The sequence below is a fragment of the Nyctereutes procyonoides genome, unplaced genomic scaffold (assembly GCF_905146905.1).
Source record: "Nyctereutes procyonoides isolate TBG_1078 unplaced genomic scaffold, NYPRO_anot_genome, whole genome shotgun sequence".
NCBI lineage: Eukaryota > Metazoa > Chordata > Mammalia > Carnivora > Canidae > Nyctereutes > Nyctereutes procyonoides.
In genome coordinates, this window is record NW_026575142.1 from 19,914,195 (window position 1) to 19,934,030 (window position 19,836).

The following is a 19,836-nucleotide window of genomic DNA, read 5'->3' on the forward strand; positions in this document are numbered from 1 at the left end:
TGGATACTGGTTATGGTCATTGTGGCAGGTCTAATGTGATGAAGTTCTGTATGTCTATGTTGATTGTAAAGCCAGTGAGATCACCTACTCTTAAGTTCTCATCAATACAATTGAGATTTTTCTCCCACTATTACTAGGTAAATCCTTTGGTGCCAGTTCTGAGAAATTACAAGGCAGAACTATCTTGTGGGGAATTCGCTCCATCTCAGAATCATGAATCTTCAAAATGTTTTTGAATAAGGTTTATAGTAGGACTAAGATTTGGTTGAGTTAATGCCACACTCATGATGTTATGCCCTAGGTTTTAATATAATTGAAATTTTGATTGTTGTTCTAATTAAATGTAAAGCATAAATGTATAACATAAGTTGCTCACATTAAATATATAGCATATCTAATTAAATATATCAAGCGTAAATTCAGATTTAATAAGCAAGAACATAATCATTGACCACAAAGAGTGTGAAAAGCATGTGTGATTTTTATTGACAGAAGAAATAACCTACTTTCCTTCTACTATTCTTTTTTTATTTTTATTAGCCTTCCTTTAAAGCTATGTCCTTACAAGAGCATTCATCTTATCTATTTTTAGGCTATGAATCGACAATTTGATATATAAAATATGATTCTTGCTTATCTGCACTTAGTGATCTTTGAAATTGACTTTTCGTCTTTATGCTTTATTATTTCATTGGAATGATTAATGAAAATTTTATTTTTTTGTAGGTTTCTTTGGTTACCTTAGTTGCAAACACTCTTGGCTACTCAGACCTTGGCCCCATTAAATCCCTTCGGACACTGAGAGCTTTAAGACCTCTAAGAGCTTTATCTAGGTTTGAAGGAATGAGGGTAAGAAAATGCTAAACTTTCTAATATCTTTATTTTCTAAATGGAATATAAAATATGAAAAAAGTAAATCTGTAGAAATTATGGGCTGTTTATATGTACATATGTCTACATATCTACATGTAGATGGGCTATTTATATATGTGTGTGTACATATGTATATACACAGTATTTAGTGCATATTGTTTAACAGAGTAAAATACAATAATGCCTCCTTCATGTAATATTGTTAGGCAGTAATTCAAATAAATGACTTTTCCTTTTTTAAATGAAAATCTTCTTTATGCTAGGAAATTTAAGTGAATGGAACACTATTCATTCTGATACCATCTCCCATATACAAGTTATCGGGGACTTGCCTGTATCCAGTGCTCATAAAATATTCTTTCAAGAGCTATGCTGGGTAGGACTCGTAAGAAAAAACAGTGAAGTGACATCAGCCACCACCTTAAATTTCATCCTTAAAACAAATGTTTCAATGAAAGTAGAATTATCTCCAGATTACATTTGACAAAACTAAAGCTCTGAGAATTTACATAATTTGTACTAGGCTGCATGGTGCCAAAAAAGAGATTATTTTGTAGAGACAAACAAGGTGAGACAAATAATGACCTGTAGCAACTTAGCTTTAAGAACTGTATTAAAAGGGCACCCTCAGATGTCCGGGTGGCTCAGTGGTTAAGCACCTGCCTTCGACCCAAGGCATGATCCTGGAGTCCCAGGATCGAGTCCCACATCAGGCTTCCTGCATGGAGCCTGCTTCTCCTTTTGCCTGTGTCTCTGCCTTTCTCTCTGTGTCTCTCATGAGTAAATAAATAAAATCTAAGAAAAGAAAAAAAAAAGAACTGTATTAAACCAGCAACTTCATAAAATACATGGAGGACAATGCCCTTATTTTCTCTAATTAGTCAATACCCTCATTTATAGCTGCTCTTCTCAAATTTTCCTCTCACCAGCTTTATACTTGTTTTTTCCTGCTTCTGCTGTTCTCTTGGCTGTAGTGCTTCTCCCTGCCCTGTCTCAACCCTAACTTATCAATATAGCAGACAGTTATCTACCCAAGCCATTAAGCCTTAATTTAAATTTGCTTTGTCTCTTCACCACCAAGCATAAGTAGGCATCTTCCCTCTATGTTCAGACATACAAAACCCTTATTATATTGTTTTTTACTTATTTATCTGACTGCCTCTCTACCTGTAGTCCCTGAATAACTCAACATGTAGATTAGCTTATTTCACTTATCTCACTGCTCCTCCACATGTGATCCACAGACCAGCCATCAACATCATCTGAGAACTTATTAGAAATGCAGATGCCCAGGCCCAGCTCCAGACATACTGGATCATAAACTCTGGGATGGGGCTCAGAAATCTGAATATCAGAGGTCTTTTAGTCTAGCAGGTCTTCGGTGTTATCTCTGCTATGACTGTCATGTCTACTGCTTAATGCATCCAGTGTACAATGGCTTCCAGGTATATGAGAGATTGTGATTATACAAAAAAAATCATAAGAATAAGTCACTTCTTTTTATCACATGAGAATTGAAAAATTACAATGGCATTGGAATCCATTGGCATTAACTTCAGTTTTTGAGCATTTGTAGAATGTTACAATTTCTCTAGAGCTTAAGATTGATTTCTGGACTCAAACAGACAGTATACTGCATTTTCATGAATGAAGAATATACTTTCCCCTACAAAACTACTTCCCTCAGTGATTAAGCAAGCTCATTATTTTACTCTCTTTCCTCTTTATCTATTATAGAGCTGAACTGGATGCAGGAGAATGTCTTAATATTTTTGAAGGACCAGATATGTCTCTTAGGCATTTATTAACCATACAAAAAAAGGATATGTTCTTTAACACTGCAGGATGATTCTGAAGAATAAATGAAATAATTATTTGAGGCATTTTGTAGTTAGCTTCCTTTGAGTCTTGAGGCTCTTAAGCTTATTGACTTTCCCAAAGTACTTCCCATCAGACCAATATGTACCTATCTCCCTCAGAGACCCACCATTGCTCATATTCTTTCAGCAAACATTTTTTAAATATTTATTTATTTATTTTATTTATGTATGATAGACATAGAGAGAGAGAGAGAGGGAGAGAGAGAAGCAGAGCACGGGAGGAGGGAGAAGCAGGCTCCATGCCGGGAGCCCGATGTGGGACTCGATCCCGGGACTCCAGGATCATGCCCTGGGCCAAAGGCAGGTGCTAAACCCTGAGCCACCAAGGGATCCCCTCAGCAAACATTTTAAACACCAGCTATGTGTCAGCTGTTATGCTATAGAAAGAGTACATGGTGAAGAGACTCAGTTCCCCAACACTGAGTAGGGACAAAAATCATGGAGACACAGGGGAACAGGAGTTATTCTATGACATCAGCTATAAAATAGTAAGCACACAGTACTACAGAAACATGGTGGTTGGAGTGGCCACTTGGAAAAGTCAAAGGCCTCACAAGGAGTTGACATTGGAGCCATAACTGAACGAGTGGGCCCAAATCTCAAGCACACAGGCATCCCAGGCAGGATGCAACCTGATGGGAAAGCACAGGGTTGAGTGTGCAAGGTATGTCTGAGCGATGACTAGAAGATGAATGTGCCTAGGTGATAAGCACACTGGGGAGGGAGGTCAGCAGGAAGTGAGAATGAAAGGATAGGCCTGCGCAAGAGTTAGCCACTTTGAACTTTACTGTCTACTCTTGTTTTTCCTAATCCTTTTAGTGTCATGTACACTATAAGAATCTCATAAAAATATGGATAATCTCTTCATTTAAAAAGTACAGCCATATGTTTTTCATATAATTTCATGCCCACATGGAACCTCAACAGGCTCATGGACCTCTGGGTGATAACTATTGTTCTAGCCCAGAGGTCAACGAACTAATACCCACAGGCTGGTTGCCTGTTTCTTAAAGGAAGTTTTACTGCCTCTCAGCCATGTCCATTTGTTTATAATTTATTACCATAGTGACAGAATTGAATAGTTTCAACAGAGACCACGTAACACTCAAAGCCTAAAAATACTTAAGAAAGTGTTTGCTAATTCCTGCTCTAAACAATATTAAAAGTAAGTCAGAGATCTTAATGTTTCACCATTTGGAAAAAAGAGGGTGCACAGTGCTCTTACTTAAAAAATTAGTCTTTAACATTTGGATTCAAATTTAGGCTAGAGATGAAGTATAAAAAGACAGGTTTTGACAGAGGAAGTAATTAGGAAAATCTGGAGAATGATAAATGCTACAGTAGTCTTCCTACAGGAACACTGGAGTGGCACGAGGCACTGGTGCTTAATAGCAGTGGAAATGCTGAAAAGCAGAAATAAAGGAAATATTAAAGATAAACTATTTTTATTTTAACCAAGGCAAGCATTATCTATATTTAGCCAAGGATTTATATGTATAAAGCGTATTTAGACTTAGAATAATAAATTTGAAAAGGTGCCTTTTTTAAGCAGATGGAGAAAGAGTCCCAGAGTCTTAATTGAATTCATGTATCACACACCTAACCAAACCAATTAAATAAAAGGGTTCATATAATAAAAGACTCCTAACCTCAACTGCTTACATACACAATAGTTTCTCTATCTGAAAGAATTTTAGCACTGGTCATTCTAGGATTATGAAACTTTAAATGTACATTTTATTTGTTATACTTAGGAATTTCTTTTTTTTTTCCTAGAGTATGCAGATTTACGACTTCACCTTACATATATCAGGTTTTTGGTTTATTATTTTTATTTTTTTATTTATTTAAGCTGTGGTATCATTTTAATCACTTTGTTTTGCATTGCTGCTAATAGTTTCAATGTGTGTGTATCATCTATTTTAATAAACTTGTTGTTCATAGGGCTCCTATCTCACTTTGTCTCGTTTGGCATACTACTTGAGCATAGACATTCAATTAATACATGTTGGTTGGTGACTTGATGTCTTAAACATGTAAGGGTGGCTTTTCTAATTTGATTCTGCATTGTGCTTCATTAATGTTGACCATTTAACATTTTTACTAATCCTAATCTTCCTTTTCTTCCTTTTGAATTCTAGGTGGTTGTGAATGCACTTATAGGTGCAATTCCATCCATCATGAATGTTCTCCTGGTGTGTCTTATATTCTGGCTAATATTTAGCATTATGGGAGTAAATTTGTTTGCTGGGAAGTTCTATGAGTGTGTTAATACAACAGATGGGTCACGTTTTCCAACAAATCTAGTTCAAAATCATTCCGACTGTTCTGCACTGATGAATGTTAGTCAGAATGTACGGTGGAAGAATCTGAAGGTGAACTTTGATAACGTTGGACTTGGTTACCTGTCTCTGCTTCAAGTTGTAAGTGAGCCTTGTCATGATTGCTCATTATTTTAGTAGATACTAGATGAGGGATAGAAGGCATTCTTTAAATAATCTATTACCAAAAAATTAAAGATAATGTACTTTATGACTTTAAAAAGGAGACTGGGTCTTTCTTAGATTATTTGCCTATAAAATATGAGTTAAGAAGCATGTACTGTTGCATTTGAGAGTCATTAATTCATAATTGACTTCTGGTGTCATTTGGCTCCTCACCATTGCACCATCTGAATATTGATCCAAAAATAGTTTTTGGACTGCCAGTTTTACACTACATGGGAATGGGAAGAACTTCCGACTATCATAGAGGATCCTTAAGAAATGGAGGAAAAATGTTTCCTACCTTATTCATAAAATTCTCTCTGCCTCTGGAAAAATTAAGGTTCATGTACAATACTTGCAGGAATTATAACAACTTGGAAATAATTGACTAGAACTAAGATTTAGAATGTGACTGGGACTGTCTTTAAATTATATTGATATTTTGAAGTACAGTAAAATTCAGTGATTTGATGTCACTTAATATATGTAACAATAAATGAACTAAACTCATGTATGACTATTTTAGAATATCAGCTTCACATCCAGATTTTATTGTTATATTTATAGGCAACATTTAAGGGATGGATGGATATTATGTATGCAGCTGTTGATTCTGTTAATGTAAGTATTTTTTTCCTATATATATTTTTTTATTGAAGTTCGATTTGCCAACATGTAACATATAGTATAAACACCCAGTGTAATTATTGATCAATATTACACTAAACTTACAATTTTAAGTTTGGTTCAGCCATTTTCAAACAGTAACCCCAAGGAAACTTTGGCATGTACACACAAAATGAACTCCCACCTAATAGTAGACTAGCAATTATGCCCGCAGCATTTGGAGACAGAGCTTGCTACAGTTCATATGATTGTCATATGAGCTCTGCAACTGACTTTGAACAAATTACTTTGCCTCTCTCAGCCTGTTCATTGAAAAAAAAAATTCAATATCCACCTCATGGTATTGTTCTGAAGATCCAAAAAAAAAAAAAAGTGTAAGTAGAGCTGGCAATAATAAGCACTCAATAAATATGTTTATTGAGATAAAAATTGAGTAACAAATGTTATTCATGGATTTTAAAAATTTAATTCAGTTTCTATTGTTTTTATATTTAAAATGCTGTGGAAGGGTTTACGTGAAATGAATTCCATGCTGAGAAGGTTAAATCCACTGAAGACATTTCTGTCATCAAATGAAGAAAAATAATCAACAGAATTTCTATAAATATGGTTATCACTTCTATCACAGTTTTTTTTGTTCTGGAAATAAAAAACATACATTAGGTCATTTACCTCCGGTCTGAGAACAAGTAGTACATATGGTTAAGTCCTTTTTTAATCATTTGAAGATTATATTCATATACAAAGTAGCATGTAATAAATATTTACTTAATGTTGAATAAATGTTTAGGAATATTTATGCTGATCCTTAACATGCTGTGACTTCTGAGAAGCCAAGTTCACCTAGGAGATAGCACTGTTTGGATTAACTTGTTGTCCCATGTGAAAAAGAAAATGATTAATGTTCTTGTCAACATACTGCTAATCTTTGTTAATTTTATAGGTAGACAAGCAGCCCATATATGAATACAATCTCTACATGTATATTTATTTTGTCATCTTTATCATCTTTGGGTCATTCTTCACTTTGAACTTATTCATTGGTGTCATCATAGATAATTTCAACCAACAGAAAAAGAAGATAAGTATCTTAAGTCTTTTTTTACTGCACTGAAAAATATGAACAATTATTTTTCTAAAAACATAATGTGAAATTTAATCTTATATCAGTTAGTAATTAGCTTCACTAGAACTTCATTTATTTTTCAAATAATTGGCCAGAATACAGTACAGATATGCCTAATCTCATTCATCTCTGCATAGAAAATAATTGTCTCCTAAGTCATGACTATTTTTAAGTAATATAACAGTATTCAGTTTTTTCAATGTTCCCTGTAAAGGACTAATAATTATTAATGAAGAAAAAATGATGCACTATTTATTCAAAACACATTTCATTCATTCTCTGAGCCACTATTCTGTATGGTTATGTATTGGGCTGGCCCTTGACGGACAACACAGGACACGGTTCCTGAGCTCAAGGACCTATATATAGCAGAAGAAAGGATACATGTAATGGAAATTAAGACTTGTTAAATGGTGCAAGTGAGATACTCTCCTGAGATTTCTGTTTCGTTACCCTTCACATCAACTGAATTAATTTCTTAGAGCTCCTGTAACCAAGTACACAAACTGATGGCTTCACACAACAGACATTTTTCTTTCTCAGTTATGGAGGCTTTAAGTCCAAAATCAAAGTAGTGGCAGGGCCATGCTCTCTTTAGAGTCTCTAGGGGAGAATCCTTCCTTGCATCTTCTAGCTTCTTGTAGTTCAAGTGTTACTTGGCTCACCACAGCATATCTTCAGTCTCTGCCTCTGTGGTTGCATGGTGTTCTCCACTGTCTCTTTCCTTTTCCTTATAAGAACACTGGTCATATTGGATTAAGGGTCCACCCTACTCTAGTATGACCTCACCTTAAATTTAATTACATCTACAATGGCAATTATTATAGACTTTGTCTTATAAATGTGGGTAGCCACAGAGAGGTTCAGTGATTTACCCAAGATCCTGCATGTAATAAGTGATAATTTTAATAGTCAGTAGTTGATCCCATATACCTCATTTAATTTTTAAGTCCTCTACTATTGCTATCTCCCCAAATACTATAATATGGAATAGTGATAAGGGTAATAAGAAAAATTAATAAAAACAATGACAACCAAAAATAAGTGGACAGAGGAAAAAATAGATGTGAATAGAAAAAACAGCTATAGAAAGTTTTATGATTTATGTGACAATTGATAGGCGTTGGAAGATGAACAAGAAGATATGTAGCAACTGAGAGAAAAATAAATAATCCATAGGGAAGGATAGAAAAATGTGTGAGCACATGCATAGGGCTGACAGAAGAGACAACAATCCCGGAGGAATAGCCTTCCATCCAGTTTGAAAGGAATTTGGAGATGAAGTTTTGGGATTTTGTTTTAAGTTTTTATTTAAATTACAATTAATTAACATATAGTGTAATATCAGTAGGAGGGGTACAATATAGTGATTCAACATGTCCATCCAACACCCACTGCATATCACAAGTTCCGCCTTAATCCTTATGCCCTTTTTAACAGTCCTCCCACCTACTTCCCCTCTAGTAATGATGGAGTTTTAAGAAGAGAAATAGTAAAAGACAAGGTCTTCCTTGAAAGCAGAACTAAAAAGCCATATTAGATATTTTTCAGTAGGAGCTGATGTGTCATTGAGTTTTTTAAGCAAGGAAGCACATACAATCAGGACATTTGCATTAAGATTTGATGATGTGAAAAAAAAGATTTGATGATGTGTCTGATTCTGTGTAAAGTACTCCACACATGTCATCTTAATTAGGTTTTACGACAAATCTAAAAGACATTGTAACCTCACTTCCCCTCAGAGAGGTTGTGTTACTTGCATGTGCTCTGACAGCTAGGAAGTAGCTTCATCACAGATTCAACAGGAGGGCTGTCTTCCAGAGACTATGAAAACTCAGTTCTGATTTAAAAAATGAATACAGTAATGATATATGGAATGATTGGAGAGACCAAGGACTAGGTCAGACCCTGCATTACCTGCCACCTCAACCACATTTAAGTCTTCAAATTAGTCATTTGCAGCAATAGAGAATATGGGATATGTTCAATGAAAAGACAGTAGGGAGTAGAGTCTACAGTATTATCTGTGATTTGCAAGATAATAAAGCATCTAAGAAGTCTCAATTTTCCTGTCATTGTTGACTGAGTTACCATGGCTATAGCACCACTCACATGAAAAGATATGTTTCAATTATAGGAGCAGAATTCAGAGAGTGATTTTAAACACTGGCTTAAAAAAATAAAAATAAAAAAAAATAAACATTGGCTTAGCCTCTCAGAAAAGATGGATGTGCATACAATGAAATATCATTGGACATGATTGATATTCACAAATGGAAGAAAATTTAGTAAATGTTAAATGCTATTTATACTTACATTTTCAAATACAGGGTTTTTTCTCAAAGTTGTTTTAAAATTCCATCTTTCATTCTTACATTTAGTATCTGAGAGTTACACTTAGCTAACATTATCAGAAAATTCATGTTTAGACAGAGAATCTTTAAAAATTGATAATTAATCTTGAAAATAATTTTACAAAGTATACTCTAATTTTCGATTTAATTGTATTTTTCAACTTTAGTCATTATATATGTGTATGTATGATATACAGGCATATACATATGATTCCCCACTATTCCCTGCATAGACTAAATTGAACATGTATCTAGATAAAGCCATGTGACCGTGGACAGGACAGCCACAGCCCTAATTGCTTTAACCTCTTTGCTTTTAAATATTATTTAGATATTTAAAACATAGGATGGAGAAACATAGGATGCGTTGACACCATTACCATTACTCTCAGGCAAAAGTTACTAATTTAGAAGTACTGACAACTACCACCATCCCCTACCTTCCTTCCAGTATTTCATTTCCAATTTAAGTGAACCTTTGATTTACTGGCCTTTTCTGAATGGCTGCAGGTTTCTTTCTACCCTACTAAGAGACAGGACCAACACTTCAGTTAACCTACTGTGTAAGAGCCCTTATGTTAGATACTTTATATATATGAATTCATCTAATCCATAGCACAGGCTACTTAAAGTGGCATCTTTATACAAAAGTGTATACACTGGCCTAGTAAGGATAAATAGCTTATTTCAAATCAAGTAACAGGGCCATGGGCAGCCAGGGTCCAAAGGTCTGTTTGACTTCAAATTCCATATTCTTTTCATAGTGTATTCTGCCTCTTAAGGTTTTTTAACTTCAGTACTTGGGTACTGAACTCAGCTCAAGGCTCTATCAACTACCCATACCTCTTCTACTAACCAATCCCACTTTACTAGTTTTTTTCCAAATACCCATCACTTTTACAAGTAATGTTTTCATTTAATAAGTTCATGTTATTTAGGGTTTAATTAATCAGAAAACATATTTTGGAAAATTAGAACACAAATTATAATAAGGTTCAAGTTATAAAAGGGAAAACTATATAGTATATTTACACAAAGACCTAGTATTGACCTGGGTACATTCTAAGTAAAGCAGCCCCTTTCAGTAACTATAATCTTATCAAGAAGGTTAATAACAATGACAGTAACAGCAATTAACAATTATTGAGGGCATGTGTATCTAGCATTATGCTGAGTGTTTTGAATGTATTACCTCATTTAATCCTCCCAACTCTTGGAAGTGTAGCTACTCTAGTAATGATGACATGATTTATCCTTAAAGAGATTAAGAAACTTGCCCAAAGACAACAGAGATAGGATCTGAACAAACCAGAAGTCTTAAGTACTATGTAATACACCCTTGACATAGTGTGTAACATTGAAAAAGACCACCCTGATTTACAGAGTGTCTTCCATCTAGCTTTTAAAGGAATACATTTTGCCCAAGGTCTCCAAAGCTACAGTAAAACCAAACCAAACAATAGAAACTCCTCTATTGGAGCATCTTATAATCTCCTACTTTCACCCCACTTTTTGTTACTTTGGCAACCAAGGTATCATTAAGAGAAGTTAAAATTTACTACTTTGATGTTTACTTCTAATTTCATGGTTCTCTTCCCTGTGTTTTCCTAGCTTCTTCTGGTAGGTTCTTGACATGCTGTGGTAATCAGCCCTTGCCAATGAGTAGTTTTTTTAACATTGGCCTGAAGGCTGTCCCTGATGCCTAGCCTCAATATGTAAGATAAATGCCAAATACTGTATATCAACTAGAATAAAGGTAAATTATGACATGTTGAGAAAGAAAAGGGAATCTGGTTACCATTAGGTATTTTATAAATAAAAAAATTAAAAAGCAATGTAATAGGAAGCTGAGTATTCCTAATCCATGGAAACTAAAGGGAAACCATACCAGATCATCCTTAACTCCAGAACCCTACAAGTTAGGTAAGGATTTGAGAACTATAAATTCCCGCAAAATAAATTCCTAATTACGTGGGTGATACTAATTTATCCTACAACTAAAAAGTGAACATTACAGATCAATGTAGAAAATCTGTGAATATATAAAAATTACAGATAATTTTAAGAAAATTAGTTTATCCTAAAAGAACAGATAAATCTTCTAGGCACCCTTTATGAGATTTAGACTCTTACAGTATTGAAAAGATCAAAAAACTTCATTTAGATATTCATTATTTTTACTATTGAGACTTAAAGGTTGACTACTCAATTAAGAAATCCTTCAGGTCAAGGATCCTAGATCATTGGTAATTTCCTCAATATCTAGAATGCTGTTATGTATAATGTTGACACCCATAGATTTATGTTGATATTTCCTTGTTGGAATAAAAAAAGTAGCTAAGAGTTTCATGAAATATACACACACACAGATATATGTGTTACATGTTCATTGTACAGTACCCCTTATCTACAGGAGATGTTCCAAAAGCCCCAGTGGATGCCTGAAACCACAGATAGTACCAAACTTTAAAAAAAAAAAAAAAAACACAAGTTTTTGCTCCTGCATACACCCCTACAGTAAAGTTTAATTTATAAATTAGGAACAGTAAGAGATTAACAACAGTAACTAGTAATAAAATAGAATAGTATACTGTAATACAAATTACATGAATATAGTCTCTCTCAAAATGTGTTACTGTACTGTACTCACCCTTCTTGTGATGATGTGAGATGATAAAATGCCTACATGATGAGATGAAGTGAGGTGAATAATGTAGGCCTTGTGGTGTCACTTAGGCTACTCTTGACCTTCTGACAGCATACCAGAAGGAGCATTACCCCTTCCAGACCACAGTTGACCATGAGTAACAGAAACCATGGAAAGAGATACTATGGATAAGAGGGGACTACTGTTTATTCCTTTTCTGTGCTAAAGGAATATGGCATTAGTAAATGAATACAAATGAATGTAAAACTATTTTTGCTATTGTTTATGCCCCTGTTTTTCATTAGAGTCCCAAATATTAGCCAAATCATAAAAAAAATCTTCACTATTCTTATTTCTTATAAGCCTTCCTAATATATTTGTTATCTAGCCATAAAATGCCTGATGAGACAAGTAGCAGATAAAATGAAGTCTTAGCACATAGTTTAAAATAACACAGGTTACCTCACCAAAAGAAAAATGAGCCAATAGTTATCATGTAATATGTATATATAAAATATATATGTATTTTATATATATTACTATATATTATATATATACATATTATATATACATATTACATTATTTATGGAAAGTGACAGGCCTATATCTAAGTAATTATTTAAGACATTTATTTTATAGATATGCAGCACATAATAAAATGCATCTTATTTCTATATAAAACATTTTTAACCTTAGTCATCTGAAAAAAGATCTAGACAGTGATTCTGGTTTTTTTTTTTTCTCTTTATTGGAGTTTGATTTGCCAACATATAGCATAACACCCAGTGCTCATCCTGTCAAGTGCCCCCCTCGGTACCCATCACCCAGTCACCCCAACCCCCCCCACCTCCCTTTCCACTACCCCTTGTTCGTTTCTCAGAGTAGGAGTCTCTCATGTTCTGTCTCCCTCTCTGATATTTCCCACTCATTTTCTCTCCTTTCCCCTTTAATACTTTTCACTATTTTTTATATTCTGGTTTTAACTAGGTTTATTTTTTATTTCTTTACCTTGGAGGTCAAGATATCTTTATGACAGAAGAACAGAAGAAATATTATAATGCAATGAAAAAGCTTGGATCTAAGAAACCACAAAAGCCAATACCTCGGCCAGGGGTAAAACAAACAAAAAACAACAAAACAAAACCAGTTAATCCTTAAACAACACAGGGGTTAGGGGTACCAACCCTCCACACAGTTGAAAATCTGCAAAATCTTAACTACTAATAAAATACTATTGACCAGAAATCTTACCAATAAACTGAAGTTGATAAACACATAGTTTTATGTTGTATGTATTATATAGCATATTCTTACATAAGGTAAGCTAGAGAAAAGAAAATGTTATTAAGGAATCATAAAAAAGAAATACATTTATAGTACTATATTGTATTTATCTAAAGAAAATGTCCACATATTAGTGGACCCATGCAGTTCAAACCTGTGTTGTTAAAGGGTTAATGGTATATGTATACATATATATCTTTAATGTATAAATGTTCAAATTATTTTTAATTCATCTAGTTCTTAAACTTTTTTTTCTATAAAAATAAAAAGTAATTATATATGGTTTTACTTTTATATTAACTACACAGCTTACTATAAGTACAATGGCCTGTAGAGGATACAAATAAAATTTACTTTTAATTGAAATTTATTTATCTAAATGACTATTTTATGATGTAGTTATTGCTATCAGAAGGAGGAAACTAACATGAATATTTTTGAAATTGTGACAAAAAGCAAGAGAAGCAGTTGGACTGATCATAAATCTAAACTTTTTCCTAATGTGAGGTCAAAGACCAGAATGGACTCAGATGGAAATAGTGAGTCTTAGCAGTCAAAGAATAGTTTATATTCCTCTAACAACTGGAGGAGAAGAATGTTTAAATGCATTATATGCATTTCAATTTATATTCAACATAACACACCTTGCCAAAGAATTATCAGTGAAGACAAAGCCAATTAGTACTCAGCTGGTTACATGAGGATCACTCAGCACTTTTTTTTTCTTTTTTTTTTTAAGATTTTACTTATTTATTCATGAGAGACACAGGGAGAGAGAGAGGCAGAGACATAGGCAGAGGGAGAAGCAGGCTCCACGCAGGGAGCCCAACGTGGGACTCGATCCCAGGTCTCTAGGATCGGGCCCTGAGCCAAAGGCGGCGCTAAACCGCTGAGCCACCCGGGCTGCCCACTCAGCACTTTTTAAATGGACACATTGCCAGATCTCAGCCAGACCTACTAAATCACAATCTATGGAATTGAAGGCTTGGTATTTAATTTTTTGTTTGCCCTACTTGATCTTGGTAAAACTCCTTAAAACTTTTCTGTGCAACTATTAAAAAGATTTTGAAAAAGCCTGTGTTTCCTGGAAAGCATAATACTAGCAGTGAGATTAAGAAGGGTGATATGGAAATTCATATTCTGTACATGAAAGAGATAGGAAAATATAGGTCTCTGATACCAAAGCAGTCATATCAGTGCAAGACAATGTAACACATTAGTTAAAATAATATGACAAAGTAGAAATTTAGAGACATGTTATTTTATTAACTTGAAATATTCCAGGTAGTAGAGTTGAGGTTTTCTTAGTAAAAAATTACCTGTGACTATGGCTATTGATATATAACATACTAGGCTAGATGAGTTTAAAAGCAAATGTTAGTATACACAGCCAACTAAAATCTGGCTAGTCTGGTATATACTGAAAGTCAACAACAACAGCAAAAGTTTTCATTTGCTCTGAGTTAGATTTAATTCAATAATATTCTAGAAATTGAGAACCTATGACCAAGGATAATTTATGCAAGTTTTGAAGTAATACCTTTTTAAAATATTTTTTATTAATGTAATGACTAATGGATACTTGCAAAATGTACTCTCATTCTATATAATTCTCATTTCTTTACAGAACAAATTCCAAGGATGTATATTTGACCTAGTAACAAACCAAGCTTTTGATATAACCATCATGGTACTTATCTGCCTCAACATGGTAACCATGATGGTAGAAAAGGAGGGACAAAGTAAATACATGACTGATGTTTTATATTGGATAAATGTGGTTTTTATTATCCTTTTCACTGGAGAATGTGTGCTGAAATTGATCTCCCTCAGACACTACTACTTCACTGTAGGATGGAACATTTTTGACTTTGTGGTTGTGATTCTCTCCATTGTAGGTAAGACCATTTTGAATCAAACTAAACTTCACATATGCTCAGAGAAGCTTCTAAATTCTTGAATGTAAATTTACTTTTGAGTACATTAGTAAAATGAATAAATGAATCTTTTTTTAAGCTTTATTTTTAAGCTTTATTTTTTAAAAGGTTTATTTATTTATGATAGACATAGAGAGAGAGAGAGAGAGAGAGAGAGAGAGAGAGAGGCAGAGACACAGGAGGAGGGAGAAGCAGGCTCCATGCCGGGAGCCCGACGTGGGACTCGATCCCAGGACTCCAGGATCACGCCCTGGGCCAAAGGCAGGCACTAAACCGCTGAGCCACCCAGGGATCCCCCTGAACGAAAGAATCTTAAAAACAATACTAAATAAGACAGACCTCTATGTCAGAATTCCTGGGTTCATGCTACAACTTTTCTATTTGTTAGAAGCATGTAATACTCCTGGATATTTGATCTCCAAGATTACTCTTCACAGAAGTAGCAACTGTGTCTGTATGTAGGTATGTAGATAGATAGACCTATATGTAGGTATGTAGGTAGAAAATCCCATATGTAGGTAGAAAGACCAGTGCAGAATCTGAAATCACCTCTAGTTCTAGCACATCATGAGAAATGTCCCTTGATTAATGATCATTAATAGCCAGAATATCCCTGACCTTTTGTGAAAATTCTTTCTGAATTCAAAGTGAAGGTAAGATCTCAAGAAATGCCATTTTAATTTATGGCTTCATACTTGGCAGGTCTATCAAATAGAATCATTTCTCAACCAACCCATCTTGACCGTGAATCATTGTATGATTCTATGCTTCTTCTCCTTTCATTACCATAGCTGTTTCTCTGTCTTCTTGTTTTCTCAGTATCTGCACATTCCTTCCCCAGTATTTTACAGTTGCATTTATTTGTAGAATTACAAATTTTAGAGATTGTGGCAATTGTTTAATACAAATTCAACTTACGGATGATGAAACAGGTGGGCCTAGAGAAGTTAAAGGTCATATAACCTAAAACTTCAATATTAAGTACCATATAATTTAGAAGAGGCATTCAAAATCAACTTTTGAAAAAAGAGTACTAAGAAAGTATTAAGATATCAGAAAACAAATTAAATATGAATCTGTGATAACAAGCAAAATAGTAGAAGCATTCCTATTAAATTAGGAGGAAAAAAGAGCATTCCTCTATCACCTCTATTTTTAACAATGTTGGCTGATGCAGTTAGATTAGAAAACAGAGGGATACATGAGCAAATGATCTTCATCTTCAGATCATATTATGGCATTTTTTACAAATGAAAGAGAATCAACCAAAAAAAAATGAATTCAATTAGAGTTCGGAAGGTCCAAACTTTAAATCACATGTATTGATAGTCACAATTTTTTTTTATATGTGGACAAAAAATTTAGAAAGTAGACCTAAAGAAAAATCTCATTTACATTTGCAATAAAAATAAAGTAAAATATCTGGTAACAACTTTAATAAGAAATGTATAAGACTTTTATGAGGAAAGCTAACAGATACAAAAGAAGTCTTAAATAATTGAAAGACTTCTTATACTTGGATAAGAAGGCTATCACCATAAATGTGACCCTTTTTCAAATAAATCCATTTATAAATACAGTATTATTTATCCCAACAAGAATATCAATAAGTCTTTTTGCCTGGTGGAAATAATAAATTGGCAATACAAGTCTGAATGATTCTAAAATTTATCTGGAAGAAAAATAAAAGTAATTTTCTCAGTAAACAGATCACATGAATCAAAAATTAAAGTGTAAAAAATAGGGATCTCTGGGTGGTACAGCGGTTTGGCGCCTGCCTTTGGCCCAGGGCGCGGTCCTGGAGACCTGGGGTCGAATCCCACGTCGGGCTCCCGGTGCATGGAGCCTGTTTCTCCCTCTGCCTGTGTCTCTGCCTCTCTCTCTCATTCTATGTGACTATCATAAATAAATAAAAATTTAAAAAAAAATTAAAAAAAAAATAAAGTGTAAAAAAATAAATTCAAGAAGAAGTAGATTTATAACAACGAACCTATTTATGACACAAATTTGAGTCTATGAAGAAAAACTAATAAACTATATAAAATAAAAATATTCTATGGAGAAAAAGCCACCACCTTCTCCCCAAATCAAAAAGGTTGAAAGATGAAACACAGGGAAAAATTGTATGTAACATGACCAGCAATGGATTGGCATTTTCAATAGAAAAATAGCCCTCATAAATCAATAAGAAAATAGTAAATCTCAATAGAAAAATGGGCAAAGTACTTACCATGGCCAGAAAGAAAAAGTAAAAAATTACCAAGCAGCACACAAAAAAATGTCCAACTAACAAGAAAAAAAATGTGGATTTTTTCCCCCAAAATAAATGTAAATAAGTTATAATGAGATGCTTTGAAACATCAAAAGATTTTCTGGTAAAAATGATAAACGACAATACTGGTTGAGCATGTAGAGGATGAGCACTTTCATACATCACTATGGAGAGTTGTACAGACTTTCTGGAGATAGGTTTGACAATATATAAGAAAAATTTAAATATACTGTTGATCTTTCATTGATATATTATCAAATCATGTTCATGTAACTAGAAAAAACCTACTTGTATATTCATCCCAGCCAAAAATATTGAAAACAACATAAAATTCTTAAATATTTAGTTATTTGACTAGAACATTATGAAACTAGAAGAAATTGCTTTGTTGCCATTTGAATGGAAATATTTCCATGACATGATGAAGTGACTCATTATTAAAAGTGCCAATGTAGCATAATTACATTCATTGACAATGTGTGTGTGTGTACTTGCATAGAAAAATATCTAAAGCGATACTCAAGAAAATAGTAATTACTTTTGTAATTGGTGATATTTCAGGTGATTTATAATTTCCTTTTATGCATTTTACTGTATTGCTTAGATTTTCTACATGAGTAGGTATCACCACTATAATCAAAAATTATTATGGAGCAAAAAAAAAACAATGTCCACAAATTTAGTAAAGGGAGAGAAAATGTCACAATAGTAATTTCAATCATTTTCCTTTGGTATTGCTCAATCGTTTAGTATGAAATTGATTTCAATATAAAATGATAGTCCTGAAATCATAAGAGATAAGATGCCAGATAAAATTACTTAAAAGTCATGATTTTTAATTTTTAATTTTAATTGTTAAATTTCCATCCCCTTCTTCCTCACCAGGCATGTTTCTCGCTGAGCTGATAGAAAAATACTTTGTGTCCCCCACCCTGTTCCGAGTGATCCGGCTCGCCAGGATCGGTCGAATCTTGCGTCTGATCAAAGGGGCGAAGGGGATCCGCACACTGCTCTTTGCTCTGATGATGTCCCTCCCTGCCTTGTTTAACATCGGCCTCCTGCTCTTCCTGGTCATGTTCATCTACGCCATCTTTGGAATGTCCAACTTTGCCTATGTTAAAAAGGAAGCTGGAATTAACGACATGTTCAACTTTGAGACCTTTGGCAACAGCATGATCTGCTTGTTCCAAATTACCACCTCTGCTGGCTGGGACGGATTGCTAGCACCTATTCTCAACAGTGCACCACCTGACTGTGATCCCAAAAAAGTTCACCCTGGAAGTTCAGTCGAAGGGGACTGTGGGAACCCCTCTGTCGGGATATTCTATTTTGTCAGTTACATCATCATCTCCTTTCTGGTTGTGGTGAACATGTACATCGCTGTCATCCTGGAGAACTTCAGTGTTGCTACTGAGGAAAGTACCGAGCCCCTGAGCGAGGATGACTTTGAGATGTTCTATGAGGTTTGGGAGAAGTTTGATCCTGATGCCACCCAGTTTATAGAATATAGCAAACTCTCTGATTTTGCAGCTGCCCTGGATCCTCCTCTTCTCATAGCAAAACCAAACAAAGTCCAGCTCATTGCCATGGACCTGCCCATGGTCAGTGGGGACCGGATCCATTGTCTTGACATCTTATTTGCTTTTACAAAGCGTGTTTTGGGTGAAAGCGGAGAAATGGACTCTCTGCGTTCACAGATGGAAGAAAGGTTCATGTCAGCAAATCCTTCTAAAGTGTCCTATGAACCAATAACAACTACACTAAAACGAAAACAAGAGGATGTGTCTGCTACTGTCATTCAGCGTGCTTACAGACGTTACCGCTTACGGCAAAATGTCAAAAATATATCGAGTATATACATAAAAGATGGAGACCGAGATGATGATTTACCCAATAAAGAGGATATGGTTTTTGATAACATTGAGAACTCAAGTCCAGAAAAAACTGATGCAACCCCATCCACTGTGTCTCCACCTTCATATGACAGTGTAACAAAGCCAGACAAAGAGAAATATGAAAAAGACAAAACAGAAAAGGAAGACAAAGGGAAAGATGGCAAGGAAAGCAAAAAATAGAGCTTCGTTTTTGATATATTGTTTACAGCCTCTGAAGGTGATACATTTGTGTTAATAAGACTCTATGCCAAAACTTTTTTTTGAAATATTCTTAAAGTCAGTGCGATGACTAGGTCTCATTCCCGAAAATAGATGGGCAGCGTTGGCAGATGGCTATGTTTGCATTAGTAAATGATTCTGTAAGAATAGTACGAGTACTCTGTAGGGATGCTTGATTACAGCAAACAAAGCTGATTTGATTTTATTTGCTTTTAATACATCAGAAGACCATGTGG

At 34.4% G+C, this 19,836-nt stretch overlaps 1 protein-coding gene across 3 annotated transcripts in view; it reads left to right on the forward strand.

Moving 5' to 3' along the window:
• The window catches only part of SCN9A (sodium voltage-gated channel alpha subunit 9), a 90,137-nt gene extending 70,576 nt beyond the window's left edge, over positions 1-19,561 (forward strand). For 2 of the 3 annotated variants that reach the window (XM_055308073.1, XM_055308074.1), the window contains exons 20-26: positions 727-849; positions 4,895-5,176; positions 5,807-5,860; positions 6,810-6,947; positions 13,002-13,106; positions 14,905-15,175; positions 18,372-19,561. In XM_055308073.1, coding sequence (XP_055164048.1) covers positions 727-849; positions 4,895-5,176; positions 5,807-5,860; positions 6,810-6,947; positions 13,002-13,106; positions 14,905-15,175; positions 18,372-19,561 — 2,163 coding nt within the window. Of the gene's footprint in view, positions 1-726; positions 850-4,894; positions 5,177-5,806; positions 5,865-6,809; positions 6,948-13,001; positions 13,107-14,904; positions 15,176-18,371 lie in introns of all 3 variants that reach the window. The other variant, XM_055308075.1, reaches the window with a different exon arrangement.
• The last annotated feature ends 275 nt before the right edge of the window (positions 19,562-19,836 follow it).